The sequence below is a fragment of the Anomalospiza imberbis genome, chromosome 8, assembly GCF_031753505.1.
Source record: "Anomalospiza imberbis isolate Cuckoo-Finch-1a 21T00152 chromosome 8, ASM3175350v1, whole genome shotgun sequence".
In the NCBI taxonomy this organism is placed as follows: domain Eukaryota; kingdom Metazoa; phylum Chordata; class Aves; order Passeriformes; family Viduidae; genus Anomalospiza; species Anomalospiza imberbis.
Genome location: NC_089688.1, coordinates 28,242,688 through 28,262,700, shown reverse-complemented (window position 1 = coordinate 28,262,700; position 20,013 = coordinate 28,242,688). Strand labels below are relative to the sequence as shown.

Here is a 20,013-nt window from a genome sequence, read left to right as displayed (position 1 = left end):
AGAGGGAGTCCTGAGACAAGACCTAGTGTCAGCTACCCAGGCATATTGCTCAAAAGGTCCATTCAGAGAGGAACCTAAATTTTAGGTTGGAGACAATGTAGAAAACATCAGCCTAAAATAAATGTCCCAGTTACCCTCAGTAAAACTAGATCCACAGCTGAAATAAGCAGTCATAGCTCTATTGATTTCAGAGGAGCCTGAGCAATATAACAAGTTGAGATTCTGGTCCTATGAATAGCTCCTTTGACTTCAGTAGGATTACTCACACAGCCTATGAGTAACTACATACAGATGTGTAAGATATTTGCTAAGCAACAGACAAGAAAATAGCAAAAAAGAAAAATTATCTGTGAGCTCAACAACTTTTAAACATAAACTATATAATCCTGTAGACACCTACACACATGAAGACACATTGGGGTACATTAATTATGCATGTCAATATTTCTTGGTTTCCTTATATTTGCTGTTGTTTGTTCCTTGCTCACCCTGAAACAGAAAGTATTGCTTTTGTTCCTTCAAAAGCTGTTGTTCAAGAATACACTATATTCTCTGTGTTTTAGTATTGCTAAAGTAAATGTGTTGCATTCTATAAGCAGTACCATATACATCAAAAGTCATTACTGTCTTTCCTAAAAGGAATATTTTAAAGTATTGTCATTTGAATAGAAAGCAAAAAAGCTTGAGTTGAAATGCACATATTCTCCACATTCCTTAGTGCTATTGACATAACTGAACTTCCTGGTTCTTATTAGAGTTACCATAGAAATGAGCCTAGAGCTATTACATGAATTGTTACTGCGATTAAAAAGTAGTCTATTTCAGTTTCATTTGTCTATTTGTAAGAATTTTTTAATATTTAGGAGAATAAAACTACCTTGGTAACCAAACCAAGGCAGAAAGGTGGAGGGTTTTTTAAACAAACATAAGTGTATTTAATAAACAGAAGCAATAACTTCAGTGGCACCCACACACTGTATAAAGCAAGCATTTTCTACAATTCCATGTTTTTATGATTGCATATGCTATTCTTTAAGACAGGCAAATGGTGCACAGCTGACTGTATAAAGAGATGCTATATATAAATAATATTAACCTTTAAAGTTAGGCCAGCACTTTACACACACAATCCATGCTTTCAAGCGTTTTTACCTAAAAGTGCAATTATGCATTACTTCCTCATTGACCAAGAGCTTTATAGTGTATTACATGAGGAAATAAGAATCAAAGTAATCTTTAAAGATATGCACTGTCTTTCTGGTGTGTAATTAAAATAATGTATAAAAAAGCAATTTACATTTAAAAAAAGAAGTACAAATCTATTTTAACTAATTGACCGACCCAATACACACAAATGCATATTTCAGACTAGATAGAGGGAAAAATATTTTTACTATCAGGGTGGTGAAACCTCCATGTCTGGGAGCATTCAAGTTCAAGCTGGATGAGGCTTTGAGCAGCCTGTTCTGGGAGAAGCTGTTCATTGCAGCAGGGTGGGACTGGATGACCTTTAAAGGTCCTTCCCAACTCAAACAAATCTATGTTTCTATGATTCTAGACAACAATACATGACACACTGGCACATGACTTTTGTGTGTCTGAGTGAAGGGAAGAAGGTACTTTATGTACATCAGTGATTACAGGCTTTTGGATTAAAATTGACAATTCTTTAAAACATCTGATGGGACCAAGAGTACAAAAGATGCACAAAAGGAAATCTTAGCAGCAACTGGTTTACCTTAGGAAGGGCAAATACTTTGCTAAAATAACTCAACTAGAAGATATGTGGTTTATCATCCCATCTGTGTGAGCTTGTTAGTGACCTCAGTGTAATCTTGTCAGCAAAAAGTTCAATGCACTATTAAAAAGAAATCATTTGGATGCAGATTCTATCTGCAGTGTGATGCCTTTCAATCAGAAGTTCATGAGACAAAACCTTTGAGCCACTACAAATCTGGCAGGCAACCTATCAAGTTTTCAGTAAAATGATCTATGAACAGATACTTATTCTGAGCAGAAAACTAAATTAATATTTTAGATGTGAAACACACAGAGAAAACAAATAATATTGTCTTCATATTTCTTATTTGGCAAATCTGGGTGATAGATCTTTTCCTGTATAAAGGAGGAAAACAGTCAGATTGGAGCTTCATGGATGGGCTCTTGTGTGAATTTAGGGTATAAAATGCAGGAGGCCCAACAAATCATTTGAGAGAAAATGACAGCATTTGGTTTTTCATCCAGTGAGCTAAAAAGTAAAATTTTACTGAGAAAGGTGCTAGTAGAAAGATTTGTGAGCCTTTGGAGTAAAAAGGATGAGATATTAGAACCTAGAATACATATCTGATCTTTTAACATAGTGTAGAACTCTTCTAAAAAATGCTTTGCTTTTCCTAAATCTTGCAATATTTAGGAATTCCTTTATTTGATAAACAAATATGTCTTTCCCTTTTTCTACTCCTGCATCAATTTCCCCACTTATCTGTAAATGTTATCTTGCTCTGTTATGAATATTCCAAATTCCTCTTGTATTGTTTTTGTTTTCTTGGGACTTTGGGTTTGGGTTTTTTTTTTTTTTTTTATCAAGATACTGCAATAAGAATTATGCCTTGGAAACCATCTCATCATAATCTGTATTATTCTTTTCAAGGAACAAGCTCCCTGAGATGAGCAATATTCTACTCTCTTCCTTCATCCCTTCTTAAAAACCTTTTTTAAAATATCACAAAATCCATGGGAGGGATGGGTGGTGGAAGGTGTTAAGGGATGCCAAGCAGGAGGCTGTTCATGTTCTCCTGCTCAAAGTTTCACTGATCTTTTTGGAACTATAAAATAAAAGAATGATACTTTCCATTTTCCCTCAATGCAGAATGTGAATAACTTTGATGGTCTAAGGTAAGACAGTGTCTGCTGTCCCTTGCCCTTTCAGAAGGCAGGAGAGAAGAAGAGAAGCTCATCCAAGAGTTAAAGTATAAATATAGAGTTCAAAAACCTGGGATAAAATATATCGTAAGAGACAGCAATGTAGATTAAAAAAAATGAACCAAAATTTTGTTATGAGCAAAAAAAAAAAATTACCAAAGCTCAAGGTCTTAGGGAAAAATTATTTCAACTCAATAAACTGAAAGACTAATACATATGGGCAAAGGAAGTTAAATTCAGTGGAGACAAACATCAGTTAAAGTATTTTGGAAGACACTTATATATCCATTTTCATGTATACACAATGTAACAGTTTTTTACATTTACATATGATGGAACCTAAATTCAAACTGCTCAGCAAGATACGGGCAGTGCTCTGAGCAGTGGAAAGCAAGTATTTGCTGAATGAGCAATGAATTAGGAAAGAAACTGGAGGGAAAATTTCTAAATTAGTGGGATAGCTGAGACATTCCCTCTTCACAATGCAAACAACTTGCTCCTGTTTGTACTGGATTGAGGCCATGCTATGCTCAATTTGGAATCAATAACATTCCAATTTAGCCAAGCATTGAAGTCAGAAGGCAAAACAAGACAAGGTTCTGAATTTTCAGCTACACATAGGACTCTACAAATCTTTTAAAAAATTATTGGCTTACCTCAAGAGACTGAAAAAATGTATTACTAAAAGATGATAAGAACTGGATGGTAATGTTCCTCCTCCTTCAGGGGAAATAAAATTGGGAGGAACAATAAAAGGATGCACAGCTTTTAACAGCAAGCTTTTCTGTATTTGTTTGTGTTCTTGTTTTATTTCTATTACTATAGTTTGGATCCATATTGAAGGTAACATCTAAACAAACATTCCTGTCTTTAAAGAATGATGAAAGAGATGAAAGCCCCATCCACCAAATGGGCTCTAAAGTAGATACTTCAGAAATCTTTTCTACAGTAGATTGTCTCTGTGTGCTATTTATACAATTTATTTGCAACACTTAATTGCAAAATCTTATATTTTTCATATAAAAAGAAGTTTTCTAGCTAGATTAAATGAAAATGTTGCATGGAATGTAATCAAAAACTTGTATTTGACATGAACTGCAGCTGGTGGTGAAAAGCAGATTGAAAATAAAGGAGATTTCTTTCAGCATTTACAGTTCATAATGCTACCGAACTCTAGTTACAAGAGAAAATCAAGTTTCTCTGGTTATACTCGAGGAGAACCAAGATTCAAAACCAGCCATGAAGCTCTGAGTTCTAATCCAGTTGCCAAGTATGTCTTTTTCTTTTGCTCTTCTGAAGAAGTTGATTGATGTTTATGTGGCATTTTCAAACAGCTTATTTTAGCTTTCATACCAGTCTTAGAAGTACTTTTGATGACATTAGGAAAATAAATCTTGGAAAACTTCAGAAACTTCATGTATGAGAATGTTTTCATTATCAAATGATGCCTAAAGACCGCATTAGAAATATATTTCAAAAATCTAGGAGAGCCATCACAGAACACAGACCAGACCCTCTAGATCTGGAAATGGGTACATTCACATTTGTTCTTAAAAACATCAATAAACCAACCTCATTAATATGAGAAATTAAATCAATTAACTACTACATTCTATCACAACACAGTTTTGTACAGAACTATCAAAGTATTGAGACAAATTTAAAAGAAATAATATTAAGTTGAATAATGTGGCTTACAGAAAGTTTCATCTATATTTGGCAAGTAAAAATAAATAGATAAGAATTTGCCCTCAGAAAATTCTTAACAATGTTCATATGAATTAAAAAAAAAGTATCAAAAGGAAACAAGTACCAATAACATACATTTTCTTTTTTAGCACCACTTGAAGCTAAACCTTGGCATTAGTACATTATAATTTCAGAGAAGGAAAATTATAAGTGCTAGTTACCTAGCACTTTTAAAGCATATATAAATTCATTGTAGATCTACAGTCAAAAAGTTATTTAAACATTCATAGTGCCAGTATAATAAGAAAAAAACAATTAAGTAGACCAAAGCTTTTCTTTAAAATAAACCCTCAGGATTATAGTGCATTAAGCAAGTGCTCTTTCCAAAATCATCAAGATTAGAAGCTCAAGAAGGGAAAGCATCATCTACAAATTTTATATCTCATTTATGAGAGCAAAATGAAATATCACAACTACCAGTATGCAATCATATACATCTATTTGCATTGATAAAGTTTAACCTCATTTAAGTGCAATAAATTGTTAAGCAGGTAAGAACAAAGATTTGGGTCAGATTTTTCAATATAGCTATAAGAATTTAGACCACAAAAGAATAAGGTGGTTCTATGTATAAATATTTACTAAAGATTTTAATTGTGCCACAGATTTCATGATGAAACTACAGATTCTAATAGAGAGAGAATTTTGCTCCTTTGTGGGGAGTTTCAGGTTGGGTATTAGGAAATATTTATTTACAGAGAAAGTCGTCAAACACTGGAACAGACTTCCTAGCAAGGGGTCAGTGCTCCAAGCTCATCAGTGTATAAGAAATTGTTATTTATTTGGACAATACCCTTAATAATATGGTTTAACCTTTGGTCTGCCCTGAAGTGGTCAGGCTGAATAATTCTGTGTAGGTCCCTTTCAACTGAAATATTCTATTCAATTCTATTCTAAATATTCTAGATATGCCACCATAAGGAAAATTTACCTTTCTGCAGCCTAGTGCTGTAATTCCTTTAATTTTTGACAGAAGAAATAAATAAATTTTTATTCTTCAGCATAAATAAGTCAGAGGTAAAAAATGATTATTTAAATTGCATATACAGGAGAAAGGGGAGGACTGTTCATCAAAGTTCTTAACTTATTCTGAAAGATAAAGCTACTACAGTAATCTTAAAGTCATTGATACCTCTCTCCGTCGAGAAGCCCAACAGGTTTGTTTGATTTTCCAGACGACAGCAGCTACCAGCAGTAAGGATAAGAAACAACTGCAATTACAAAAGAAAGAAATAAGAATTGTAACTCGTGAAAAGATTATATTTTTAGGGTATTAAAACAAAACAACAAAAAGGCATTCTAGCATGGGAAAATAAACCCAAAAACTGGGGAAAACTAAAATCTACCAGAATTACAAAGATTCGTATTCAAAGTCAAAAGCAAAAGCACATCACATGCTCTGGTTTTCTCCTGGAAATGTTTCCATTAGCATGGGATAAGCTCCAGTACAACCATCCACACACCCACAACAGCCTCAACAAATATGCACTACCTGGTCCAAGTTTAGTAGATGGAAAAAGAGGACGAAGTATAGCAAAAAAAATCATAGCAATTTATATTTCTTTCACTTTGCAAATTCTGAGTAATTTCCTGGGATGCAGGAAGGGTAACTACACAAGGAGTGTAATTACTTTGAGGAACTGGGTTTGCACAGTGACAACAGGCCTGTGTTATCTCATTGAGTATTTCCATGGGTAATTACCCAGGCAAAACATCTCCAAGGACATCAACACATTACAGTTCCAAAGACACAACAGAAGAAGAAAAAAAAAATTAAAATTAAACATCTGCAGCGCACAATCAGAGCACATACCTTCTCTCTTGCTTCAGTATCTTTGTATTGTAACATTTAATCCATTAAGTATTTTAGTAGAAAGATCATTGAACTCAACCTTTTTTAATGAGTTTCTGGATATTGAAAAAAGGCTTCTAAAGCTAGCACTTGTTATTACTCAGAAGATCTTCTAAATTTTTAGACAGTTTTTTTAAATATAAGTATCTGGATTTACTAATTGTGTGAAGAACTTTCACACCATGTTGGCTTCTCTGCTGTACAAAGTGGTTTCAATTAATATAACACTAACTACAGAATTATACTAGACATCCACAATTTTTTTTTTTCCGCCAAAAAGCTTCAACATATATTCATTAATACAGGACATACCAAGATTTCTGGAAGTAGTATTATTCAGAGAAATACTGTGCATATGTGCAAAATAGCACCAATGTCTCCCTTGCATGTACAAGTGACTGTAAGTTTATACTGGGTTGTCTAGGGAAGAGGAGAACTAAAAAATCCCCACTGACCACCAGAATAAATTCCGTTTTGCAGCAACATCTTTTAAGATTTTTAAGTCAAGAAGGACTTATAAATAGTATTTCCCAGAAATGTTTCCCTTCCTCTACACTGCACTGTCCAGCTGATACCTGCAACAGATGCTTTAGGACAGCATCAGGGTGCTGATGTGCTGCTAGAGATTGGGATGCTGTGCACGAAATAAGGGAATGCCATCTCACTCTTCTCCTCCTCTACAGTCCTTCCAAAACCCACTAAATTAGGGAAACAACAGCAACTCTGTTTGCAATTTTTATCTCAGTGCTCCTGGAATTTAGAAAAGGTTAATACATGCAAGGGAGGTGGATACAAGAAACTAAGAGAGCCTTGCACTGTGTGACTGATTTGTTATGACCAGGAAGAGAATCTCTACCCTTAGAAAATTCTGTCCTTCACATTTATTAATTTCTTGAACAGTTCTCTTAAGTTAGTAGAATAGAAAATATTCAGAGTTCTGGCTGAAAGACTTCAGACATATGGATTCTGTGCTCTGTATGTCAGTGGAGTGGGACACAAACTGAATTTTCTTGTCATCAGTCAAAACATCAATTACTTGCAAAGCTTAAATCAGAAATGATTGTCTTAAAGATACACCCATAAAATACTATAAACCATTGAAAGTTACAGCACTGGTAATGTGACTTTTGCATAATCTTTTCTAGGCAGGTAAATTCTTGGGGGGGTTTAAATATAAATAGGAGGGGGAAAAAAATCAAAACTCACGTTAAAGAAGAGAAGAAAGACATGGAAAATAGATTTTGTGAAATTAACCTAGTTCCAGGCTGTGGTGAGATAACATCCTTGGTTTATGAAGGGCAATAAAAATTAAAGCTGACTGCAAAGGATCTCACAATACAGAGTGACTTGGCAATAAAATAAGAGAATGAAATTTAGTGACAATGAACTGAAGGCAATGTGCACAAGAAAAAAAAAACCCACAACTAGCTACAAATACGCATGATAGGTTCTAAATTAGCAATTACCACTCAAGAGAATGATCTTGAAGTCATTGCAGATAGTTCTTTGAACATTTCAACTGAATGCTTAGTAGCAGTCAAAACAGAAAATAGGATCTTGAAAGAGATTAGAAAAAGGAATAAAGAACAAACCAGAAAGCACTGGGATGTCAGTGCATAAATCTACAGTATGTCTGTACCTTGAAGCAACCATCACCTTATCTCTAACAATCTAAGCTGAATTTAAAAGATATAAAGGAAAGCAGTCAGCTTGGTCAGGGGGATGAAATGGTAGGAGAAAAAAGTTCTCTTTGGCTTTGAAACAATAGGGAGTTGAAGGGAGCCATGATAAAGGCATTAACAGCACTGGCAAAAAACGTAAAATACCAGCAGGACTGGTATAGGTGGATGCTCTCCAGTCCCCCTTTATAGTCTTATCTCCTCCTTGTGACAGTGATACAAAAACAGAAAGTGCAGTGCAAATTAAATGACTTAAAAATTGGCCACCGGGCAGATAAAAAAGAAACTCTCAGCAAGGGAGCAACATCAGAAAAGGGAACTTCTAGATGGGTTGCAAAACTCCCATAGTATCAGATCCACTCAGTTTTGATGGGACAAATACATAATAGCTGAGAGGTCTATGCATGACACAAAGAAAAAGTGTTAATGGCACAGAGGTTAAAGAGATTGCACAATGGTCCATTTTTAGATTTTTTTTTTTTAATACACAATCACTTCTAAGTTGTATTTATGAGAACAAGGAGGTCAGGCATCATTTACATTGCAAAGGATTTCTTTTCCCCTTGGAATGAAGCAGTTCCCAAACCAGTTCAGAGACCAGTGTGAATGACAATTCAGTACGAATTACTGCTGGGATGCTGAAATAGAAAGGGTTAAAACAACCTTAAATACTCAGGTGCACAGTAGTAAGCAGCACTTGAGAGATAAAATTATCACTCTACAAGGCACTGCCAAAACAGATACTATCAGACTTGTTCTTAAAGCTCTGCCATTGGCGTTTTCTGAAAGGAGGTTGGAAAACAGGGAGAGAATAGAGAGAAAAATCACAAAAAGCGTTCAAAATTTGGACAAAATCTTTGCTGACAGTGACTTTACAAATTAATCATTCCACTTTTGGAAGAGATCAAGTGGCAACTTGCCTGCAGTTAATCCACATGATCATAGATTATGTCCACCCTCTCTGACTACCAGTTGAGGCTCTGAGTGACATCCAAATCAACAGACATTTGGATAAATGCCTTTGCAAAGCACATGGGTTATGAGATGCTAACCCAGAGTACAGAGTGAATGACTTTCTGCTCTTATCAATGTAAATCTTCCCAAGACAATTGCCATAGTAAGACACTCTTAAAATCACAGCAGCCCAAGCATTATCAAGATTTTGTGCTCTCCAGAACAAAGAAATAAAGTGCTAGAAGATAAGGATACAGCTTTGCACAGTTTCCCCTTCAAACCACATGGAACAAAGCAGGAGGAAACACTAAAAAAGCATGCTTGAAAATTAACAATCCATCAACAGTTGCCTGGATTACAGGTTGATTTGAAGTTATTGTCCCAGCATGATTTTGGAGACAATGAACAATTGGAGAACCAATAAACTGCAGAGGAAGAAGTCTTAAACACAGTTTGTGTCCAGCACAGCAGAGGAAAGTGGCCAAGGAAAGGCTACAAGAGAAGACCAGGGCTAGCAGGGAGGTCTGGGCTATGCAGATGATCTTCTCAGAAGGGTTCTGGGTAATATGAAAACAAAAATAGTGATTTAACAGAACAAAAAGAAGGGAAATTGCAAGAATAATTACTGCCTGCATAACTATTTTTGCAAGCTACAGAGCAATTTTTGACTTCCAGAGGTCACATTTAGGCATATTTAGTGCAGACCTGGCTGAGGAAATGAAAGTGTTTTCACTTCAGAAATGCAGAAATTAGTTTCTCTGTGTTTCTTTAGGCAGCAAACTCAAAAGTGTTAGGGGAATTGGTGGATGTGTTGCTGCTTCTTCTGGGCAAACGGAAATAAAATGTGTAGATATCCTTAAAGAAATTTAAATTGCATGGATAAATAGAGGGGGAAATCTGTGAAATGTAATGATCAGCATGTTTAGACTAGATGAATTAATGACACATTTGTGCCTTAAGCTCTATGAAAGCATTATAAGTACACTAGAGAATTCCTTTTTTTCGTTAGGTATTAATGCCTATAAACTACATATTGCATCAAAGTAATACTTTAGTTAAAGTGAAATAATTTACTTATTTTTGTAGGGATGTAAAAGGAACTGTTTCATTAACTAAGCACAAATATTTTAAGAATAAATACTGTAAATGTAAGGTAAACAAAAAAAAAAAAGTGCCATCCTTTGTTATTTCTTTTTTCATTCTCTGATCATTTAACATACAAAGAGAATAATTGTTGTTTCTATGACTTAAGACAGTAATTTGCACAATAATTCAAAATAAATTCTTTCCACAAATGGATGAAAGCAAGTACTTTTTCAAAACTTCAACTTGCATCTAGTATGCTTTTAAATCTACTGAAATAAAAATGATGTCGAGCACCCATTGCCTTTACTCCTCTGGCAGGACAAGGTACAGCAGCAACCCACAGCTGAGCGTGGGGCAGCATCCCTGGTTGGGCCCACCCTGGGAGCAGCACAGCTGGGCCAGCACTGGGTGTCAAGGCTGCTCTACCAACTGCCATCATCCTGTCCCCATGCTCCACCACGGCACAGACCCATCCTTGTGTCCCTTGTGCAGGGAACTCCTGCACTGCTGGCCTAGTGTGGATCTGGAATGGGCTTTTGAGCCAACCCCTGAGTGCCCCTGTGGAGCAGCCCTGGAGCTGTTAGACGATGTGCAATGCTCACTCCAGAGCCAAAGGGGCTGTCAGCCCATGGAACTAAACTAGAGCCAATTCAAAGACAAAAAAAAAAAGCATTCAGTGTGGATGTCAGGTCCTCAGCACCATCTTGCCCAAGTGATGATCTGTTTGCTCACACTGCTGACCAACAGAGACAGAAGCTCCCAAAATTCCTTCCATCTAGATTGTTAGGGGCATAGCAGACTCATTTACTGCCGACATATATATATTTGCACATACTTTAAAGGCTTCTCCCAAGTCTTTTTGAACATAGGATTTGGGCCATCAAGGCAATTATTGCTCAGTCACTTGAGTCTTGCTGTGCTGAGACAGTAATTAAATTTCCCTCTGTATCCACAAACCTCCTGCCTGTTGATCTTTCTTTGATAAGGGTGAAAAAATGAACAGTTCCCTAATTAGCAACCTAAAGAATGCCCCCACACTCTATTGTTTCTCTTCTAGTACTAACATGAACTACAATTTAACATATTCACTAAAACAAACAGACGACCAAAAAACTTCTTAATGTGGATATATGCAAAGAAAACAAGTCTCGTGCCTAAATTAATATTTTCAAGGTAGTACTGCAAAAGTTTCCTAACAGAAACTGTTTTTTCTAAGAACTGCTTTCCCAACACATTATTTACTATCTTTTTATTGGCAAATAGAGCACATTTTAATTGATATTTTATAAAGCAAGCACAATTCTAAAATAAAAATAATTGAACAATTATTTTTCTAACACCATGACTTCAAATAGCAATTATTGTCACAGCAATTGATTTCTTTCATTGTACTTGACAAGAACATTGTGTTTATGATTATGATGTGCTGGGTTCAGCCATCCTTGTGTTAACTGGTACACACATGACAAGCAGCTCCAAAGATTTCAACAGGATTATCTGAAGCACAAAGCATTGTAAACATAATATGAGAAGTATGATGTGTATGACAGCAGTATATTTTTTTAATGATTAATTAAATTGCTATGAATCAGAAAGTTTAATAAACATAAGTAGGACTACTTCAGTGATTAGCAATTTAGAACAATTCTGGGAATGGAGTGTTACAATTCCAAATTCAAATGTATAAAGATTTAGGGAAAAGTAGTCTTGGCTAGCAAGGAAATAGGATACACAAATTCCAGTTCATAGTAGCACAGTGTGTGGGGTCAGGGAAATAAATCCTGGCTGTGGAGCCAAGACATTTCAGCCAGGAGTGCTGAATTCCTGCTCAGGGAGAGCTCTGGCTGGCACAGAAGAAAGCATATAATGAAGAAGGCATTGCCAACAAAGCCAGCATCACCATCCCGGTGATTGAGGAATGTCCTTTTCCTATTCCTGCTTGTCATGACAACACCACCAGCACCAACAGCTCCATGCACTGGCTCCCACACTGCATTTTCTGGAACTGATAAACCAAGAGCTGCAATCTTTCCCTATTCAGCTACAAAATGTCATTGTTGCACAGCCTGAAGTATGACAGGGCTTTTTCCATCAGCCTAGATCTATATTCCATTCTTTTCCCCCACAGTTTTTCTGAATTAAAGGAACCCAAGAAAATGTGAACCCTGTAATCCAAAAGCCACACAGCCACTGAGTTCAGGCACTCAGTTCTTGCTTTCCAAACTGCGAAGTTAAAGAAATGCCTGAATATGAGGTAAAGTATCTGCGATGGTATTTAAAACTCAAAGTATTACCAAAAATCATTTAAATGCAAATTTGTATTTATTTGTGACTCAAATAGAATTCACACAAGTTAAGCAACAAGTTTCAAGTTCATTTGAAACTAATTACACGGATAATTCTTCTTATCCAGATGACTGATTAAAATGTTATTTTTTGATGTAGTCCTGAAAATCCATATATCCCCATAAATAACTCTTGAATAAAGTGTCTCATGAAAGTCACATAACTTCCCTTAAAATTCTCTTCTCACATGTCCACAACTACCAAACTTATAAAAAACAGATTAAGAGTTAATAAGAAATATATATCTGCCTTCCAGACTCAACACTATTTGGTAAGAATGCATGGGAAAGAATATCCACAGTAAATTTGTTTTACTTTGTCATAGTTGAAACCATGATACTACCAAAAAAATGTTGTAAGTCTCCAGAGCAGCACATTAAAAATTACTATTAGAAATATCATTAAAATAACTTTATTGAGTCAGAAGAGCAAAATTAAATAAAATTACAAACTAAGACTTCAATAAATGTATAAATAAAGCTTCACAATTTAAGGTCTGAATGCATAATGGGAAACAGAGAGATTAAAGTATCCATGGTGTCAACAGCATTTTATATGAATTATATTTTAAAGTAAGCAGTAGCAATGAAAGATTAATATGTATTAATTTATTAGTCAGAATAGCTACTATTTTTGTGCTAAATAATTTATTAATATATATTCAATACAGAAAACCAACTTAATCCTTCTTCTCCTGAGGCATAAACTCCTATAACAGTTTAAAATCATCTCTGACAGCTGCCTCTGCAAAGCCTGGGTTCATTGGTCTTTTGGTCTGTGCAATGAAACATCAAAAATCTTCTTGAAAGTAAAGAAGAAAGAAATGTTTGAACAGGGTATTTGTAATTAGCAGAAAAATTATTATGAAAAAAAGTATTGGCATTTTTTTCATTATGTATATGGGCCACAATGCTATAGAGGATAGAGGGGAGCATTCAATTACTTTATTCAATAAAATAGTTATTAAAAAATAACTATAAAAAAAGCACACATACATTTTTTAGATTTCTATTTTCCTACATACATAATTCATGCATACATCCACAAAGCTGTGGTTTTATGATAAATATACCACAAGCTGCTATAGCAAAGTATGAATGAATGAACAATTATACAAACAGCCTTTATATTCAACTAAAAAGGGAAAATGGATGCAGTGTACACCAAGATGCTATTGAGAGATCAACATTCCCATTTAATCTGCCAATCCAATATCAGATTAAAGTGAACCATGTAAAAGGACTCTGAAATATATTACACAATAAAGCTCCAGATGTGAACTTTTACCCTCCACAGTTCTTCCTTTCACCTATTTGAGGCAACAAGTAAAAAAGGTTTACAATCAAAATGATTAAATCTCATGCAAAATGAAATTAATCTCCACTGAATAAATAGAATATCACACCCATAAAGTGTGATTATGTTGCTTTAGTTATGGAAAATATTTATTATTTCAGATAATTTTATGTGTTTTCCTTCATGGGTGAAATACTCCATATTTCTCTCAATAAGTGATGTTGCAAAAAAAAAAAAAAAGCCCATATAAGATTTATATATATTTGTCCACTGAAATTCTGGACAAATTATGAAATACAGAACTTAGTATTTTCTGCAGTAGCTTTCCAGAATAATTAGAAATTGAATATATTGTTTCTATTGCAAAATATTTGTGCTTTCACTTTTGCTTTTTTGCAATGGTCTTCGTGATTGATGTTAATTTAGGATTTAAAATTAAGGGGGGCAGGGAGAGAAAGAATCATTTATTCTAATTACTGTCAGCTAGTGAATTTAGGAAAGAAGAATTATCACCAATGCTAAATTTCAGCAGCCTTCCATACCAAGAGATTCACATTATTTCAATAATTATTTGTCAATATTTTTACAATATTTTTGTCCATTCTTATTTTTTCACTGCTCTCTCTAGTGCTGCTATTATTCTTTAATAATACATCACAGAAATATAAAATATGCTTAGAAAGCCACCATACCATGTCAGCATTGTTTAGCATGATGGACTGAAATATAATAAAGAAATTTAACACATTCCAAACAACTTTTCCCTTCAATCTGTAACCTTGCCAATACATTTTCCAAAGAGACAAATACGCCTAAAGGAGTAGGTGTAAAAATGTCATAACTTTCCTTATTAAAAGTCCTGTTAAAATTAAAATTTCCTGAGGACAGAGCAAAGATTTTTAGATTTCCAGGCCAAAGAAGCATCATTCAAGACGAACACTAAAAATTCTGTAATTGTACTGGATAAAGAATAAAAAGCCCGTGATCCCCCTCAATCTAATAGTAGAATTTCAACTAATAATAACTGGAAACATATTAGAAACGAAATATAATTTTCCAAGTGGTGAGTGTTTCCCTAAAATATCATCAAAAATATTATTGAAAACATAGAAAAACAACTATTATATAGAACATGATTGGGCCATATATGAAGATTAAATTCAGATAAAAAAATTCAGATTAAAAACTCAAATAGATTATATAACTAGCTTTTACTGTGTAATTCTTGGTGTGGCTTTTGGAGTCCACAGTAGAATTTCCATAATTTTGCTTCTTATTGGCAAAACACAGCCATCCCTACCATGGATTCCAACAGATAAAATAGAAAGACTACAAAACCTCCCACACAAAATACTTCATTTAGTACCAAGAAATTTTACTGGAATATTAGCATTAATATTCCAGTACCGAAGATAAATTCCTTTGATTTAAGACCTCTTCTAAAAAGGAATAATCAGCTTTAATATTTTTGAACGTATGAAATTCACAGCATAGCACGTGGTCTAGCACTGGTTTTTCTCTCTCTCTGTGATTTATTACAGCTGAGCACAGGGACCTGGAATATTTCTGCCCTGCCATGAGGAGATTGCTCATTTCTTGGCTGTCACTCCGTGCCCAGCCCATCACACCGACCCGCCTGCAGAGACAGGCGGGCACGGGCTTGACAAAGCTGCTTGTCACCCGCTGTAATGGGCAGTGACACCACTGCCTGAAGGAAAACACTAACGTTTTTACTTCCTTTATTTTTTGTTATTGTTTTCCTTCACCAGCTTTCACCCCACTTCACTGTATTCCTCACATCTGGGAGCAAACTCCTGAAGTTAACTTTGCAACTGGTACACGTCATAAGAAGACTGAATTCCTTCTCTTTGGAATTAAAATGACAAAAGCAAAATTTCAAGTCCATTTATCACAGATGGAAACCTATTCTAGTTCTTTTGCTTAAAGTACACTGGACTGGAGTTTCATAAAAAAGTGACCAGGAAGGATTAAGCACTCTAGAAGAAAAATTGTTGTGAGCCCTGATGCTGTTGAAGTCTAAGAAAATAACTGACTAACTGGATTTAAGAAAATACATCAAAAAATGTAGGGAATCAAAACATAAACACAGTATAAATCATCTGTGATGCTTCTTAGGATACAAAATCGAATGCAGCTCTAGAAAGACACACCCCTTAAAGGAGAAAATGCCAGAGCTTCAGGAGGCACAATGAACACCTCTCACTGTATTTGCTACATAAAGGAAGTGAGACTTCCAAACTTTAAGGAAGAAGAAGCCCATACCTGTTTTATACACAGGCACATAGGCCATCCTCAGATACCTGAGCAAATAATTTGTGTTTTGAGGAACAGTGTCTGTTGAAAGCAAAATATGGTGAGCACTCACACACACTTCCAAATTACTCAAAGGACTAAGAGAAAGATGAAAAACAGGAAGAAAATAACGGAAAACAGTTCTGTTCACTGACAGATTAAGTGACTCATCCCTTGTTTTGAAGAGCAACTGATCCAGTGGTACTGGGGAATCTCCTTTGCCTGCAGGCCAATAACAAGTGGCTGCCTTCTCCAGAAATATGAGCACACCAAATAACTCCACAGTGATGACAGTTTCTGTGTGATTCAGAGAGCAGAAGACACAAAGCTACATTCAATAATTCAAAACAAACATTTAAAGAAAGGAAACCCAACTCAAATTGCCCACCACAGTACAGACGTGCTTTTCCCAGTGGAAGTCAAACTGCTCTGTGCTTCTAAGTGAGGTGAAAACTTTTAATGCATCACTAAGTAAAAATCAATTTTATTCTAGCCCCCAAAGTATAATCCATTTTGCTATGATAACTTGATTTTCATATTACTATAAAATATTCTAATTTTGATTTATAAGAGTTCTGGATTTTCTGAGATGCCAGCCATGGTGGATGTGATCTGATCCTGACACACTGGTTTTTGTCTTTCTCAGGGAGATCAATATTCGATCTCATAAAGATAAGCATGCCAAAATCCAGCACTAATTTACCATCCTTCATTCTAATAGAGACAAAACATAAAGGCAGGGAAACAAACCAAAGGATGCTGGTAAAGAGCAGGAGTTCTCCCATTGCAAACTCAGCCCCAGGGGGGTGGATTTAAGCACTGCAGCTCAAAGGAGTTCTGACACTGCTGAAATGCAGCCACCCCCTCCCACTGCAGGCAGCACACAGTCCTACATAAGAACTTAATAAATCTGGTTCTTCAGCATCTGCTATAATTCCTGTTGTAGTTCATGCTCATCTTTACCAAAACCCCATCCTCTCCTGCAATAAGCAGAGGGTATATTTTTAATGTTGTTTTCTCTCACTATGGCTGCTCACAGAAAGATTTAATGGAAAGAATGTACCCATGATCCCAAATGGCCAAAATTTTTCACGGAATTTCTTAAAGCACACACAAAAGAAGGATTTTCAAACTTTCAAAAGGTCCATATTCTTTAATAGTGCTTTACTTAATAAAACCTGGAGATTGTGTAATTTATGACACTATGGAGATGTTACAAAAGTGACTATATTCTGTTTAGTCAAAGTAGCAGAGGCAAGGGCAGTATTCGTTCTGGGAGCTCAGAGAACATGCCTGATGAACTAGTAGTTGGTACAATGCATTTGAAAAAGGCTTTAAAAACATAGTTCTGGCACTTGCTTATCATTTCCTATCACAAGTATATTAACAGCTAACCTTTGTCATCTGCACCAATTTCATGCTTGCCTGGTTTTTGATTATGAGATTTAACCACATTTCTTACCAGAACTTATGCTTCAGATTCCTAATACCAATAATTATCTGGGAATTGCTTGAGTACTGTTATAAATTCTGTTATACTGTTATAATTTTATTTAAAAGCAGGGACAGAAATCAAGTGTTTCTTAGCTCTCCATTTAGGATTAACTCAAATCATAGATAATAAAAACAAACACTTATTGAACAATCAATTTTCATGGATGTTAGATGTGATCTAAAGAAGTAAATAATGTTTTCAGAAAATAAAGTTACTTCATATAGCCTTATGAAATGTCTAAAATGTCCTGGCACCTATTTAGCTAAATCCATATCCTCATGTAAGACTTGAAAACACTGCAAATTTCATTATGCCTTAGAGTTTGAAACAAAAAAAAAAAAAAGTGCCATACTTTAGGATATTGTGGGGTTTAGTGGTCCAGGTAATACAGAAATATACTTTCATTAACTGTGCATACTGCATTTCTTCAGTGTAAGAAGGAACATTCACATTTGCTGCCTGTGAAATTTTGCAATGAGATCTGTATTTCTTCAAAGAAGGAGGAAAGAAAAAAAGTCATAGATTTCTCAGTTTGTGTGATGGCTAAAAGTCTTCAAGGCACTGAGCACAGCACCACAGATGCCACACTGCCTATAAGACAGTTTGGAATCTGTTGCTATTCACATTGCATTTTTATTCTTAGAGAAAAGGTCACTTAACCAGTAGCTGCAACAAAACCTACCAGTAGAAAAAGAATGAAATTAAATAGGGTGGGGGTTTTTATCAATGCTTATCATGGTCTGAAGCACTATAGTTTCAATAATATTCTGCGTATTTTTTTTCAATATAGCTTCTATTTATCTTGATCTTTTTTGTTCTAGGATATACAATATCAGTGTCTTGGTAGATCAAGCATTAATTGTAGAGCTAGCCATAGATTTTTTATTCATTATGTATAGTTTTAAATAAATTCCTTACAGAACAATGCTTTTAAAACAGTTCATCTTGATACAACAGGACAGTTATAAAAATGCCTCTTTTGATGCTTCTGATTCAAGCAGTAAAATGCCCATTTCATCTTTCAGGCTGGAACACAAAACCTATAAAAGAACAGTTTTAACCTCTAGTTTTGCCTGGTTGTTGAATAGCTGTTATTGTCAAACGGGTCTGTTTGCTGCTTTGGCCAGGCAGGGTGAACAGCATCTTGCCACAACTTCAGAAATAGAAATATAATACTGGATGGGAGAAATGCAAAGGCAGGTTTATCAAAGCATGTTGAAATATGTTTTGTTATCAAGCACATTCAAATTGTCTTTAAACACAATTATTTTCTCTATCAACAATCTTAGTAAATATGGCCTGGATTATTATTATTACTGTTAGCACCATGATTTGCCACAGTCACAATACACCTCATTCCCATTCAGGAAACAAAACCAAACCCACACAAGACAAGAAACAAACAAACCCTTATTAAAATTATTCTTTTAGGCTACAAACTGTTGACATCCTACCTGTGCATTTACCCAGAACAAACTGCATGAGATAGACCATCACTCTTGGAGAGACAACCACCACCAAAGAGCCTTTAGTTCACCTTTTCTAAGCACCAGAGCACCAAGCTACTCTTAGTTTACCTCTGCTATTTGTGACAGGATCCCTGTGGTCTGTTGTTCTTGGACAGACTTTTCTTTCTTCTGTATGGGTTTGTAATCTAAACGTTTGCATAATCATCCTAAGTTTTAGAGCTTGCTATCTCCCCATGAAAAAAGAGAAAAAAAAAACTCCAAAACACAAAAAAAAAAAAAAAAAAAAAACCAAACACCCAAAACACCACATGACTGACATTTAGGCAATCAGCATTTCATTGCTCTGTTTGTGGTGAAAGAGGAGAAATGGGATAGTTTATATCCCCTACTAAACTCCTCCCCATTAGCCAATGCCCTGGGTACATTAAACTTCAGGCTCTGTTCATTTCTGTGCCCTTTTTGGCAACAGCAATAAAGAGAATTTGGAGAATTTTACACAGTATTTAGGAGTCTGATTGTTTAGGTACAGTTCCTCAGAGCACAGTGATTAAAGTCAACAGAAAAGCCATACTGTGAACTTGTGAAATAAAGTCATGGCCTAGAAATACAGAAAGTCTGATGAACATACCTGTCTGTCACTGGTCACATTTTGTGTACACTTCATGGTTATTGGGAAATATCTTCACAGCAAGATTTCAAAGCACTAACTAACTAACTAACTAATCCATGTATATTCAAGTTTGTGACATTTTATAAGATAGCTGAACTTTTAAGAAGTCTTTCAGTGGAGTTTTGTTCACAGTCTAGAATAGTTGTTCATTTGCAGTTGAAGCCCATCCCTGCATTGCTGCC

At 35.2% G+C, this 20,013-nt stretch overlaps 1 protein-coding gene across 9 annotated transcripts in view; it reads right to left on the bottom strand.

Annotated features, from left to right (window-relative positions):
- Positions 1-20,013, bottom strand: part of ATRNL1 (attractin like 1) — a 431,792-nt gene that overhangs the window by 194,773 nt on the left and 217,006 nt on the right. For 8 of the 9 annotated variants that reach the window (XM_068198166.1, XM_068198161.1, XM_068198163.1 and 5 more), the window contains exon 26: positions 5,804-5,882. In XM_068198166.1, the coding sequence (XP_068054267.1) occupies positions 5,804-5,882 (79 nt within the window). Of the gene's footprint in view, positions 1-423; positions 490-5,803; positions 5,883-20,013 lie in introns of those variants that run through there. The other variant, XM_068198168.1, reaches the window with a different exon arrangement.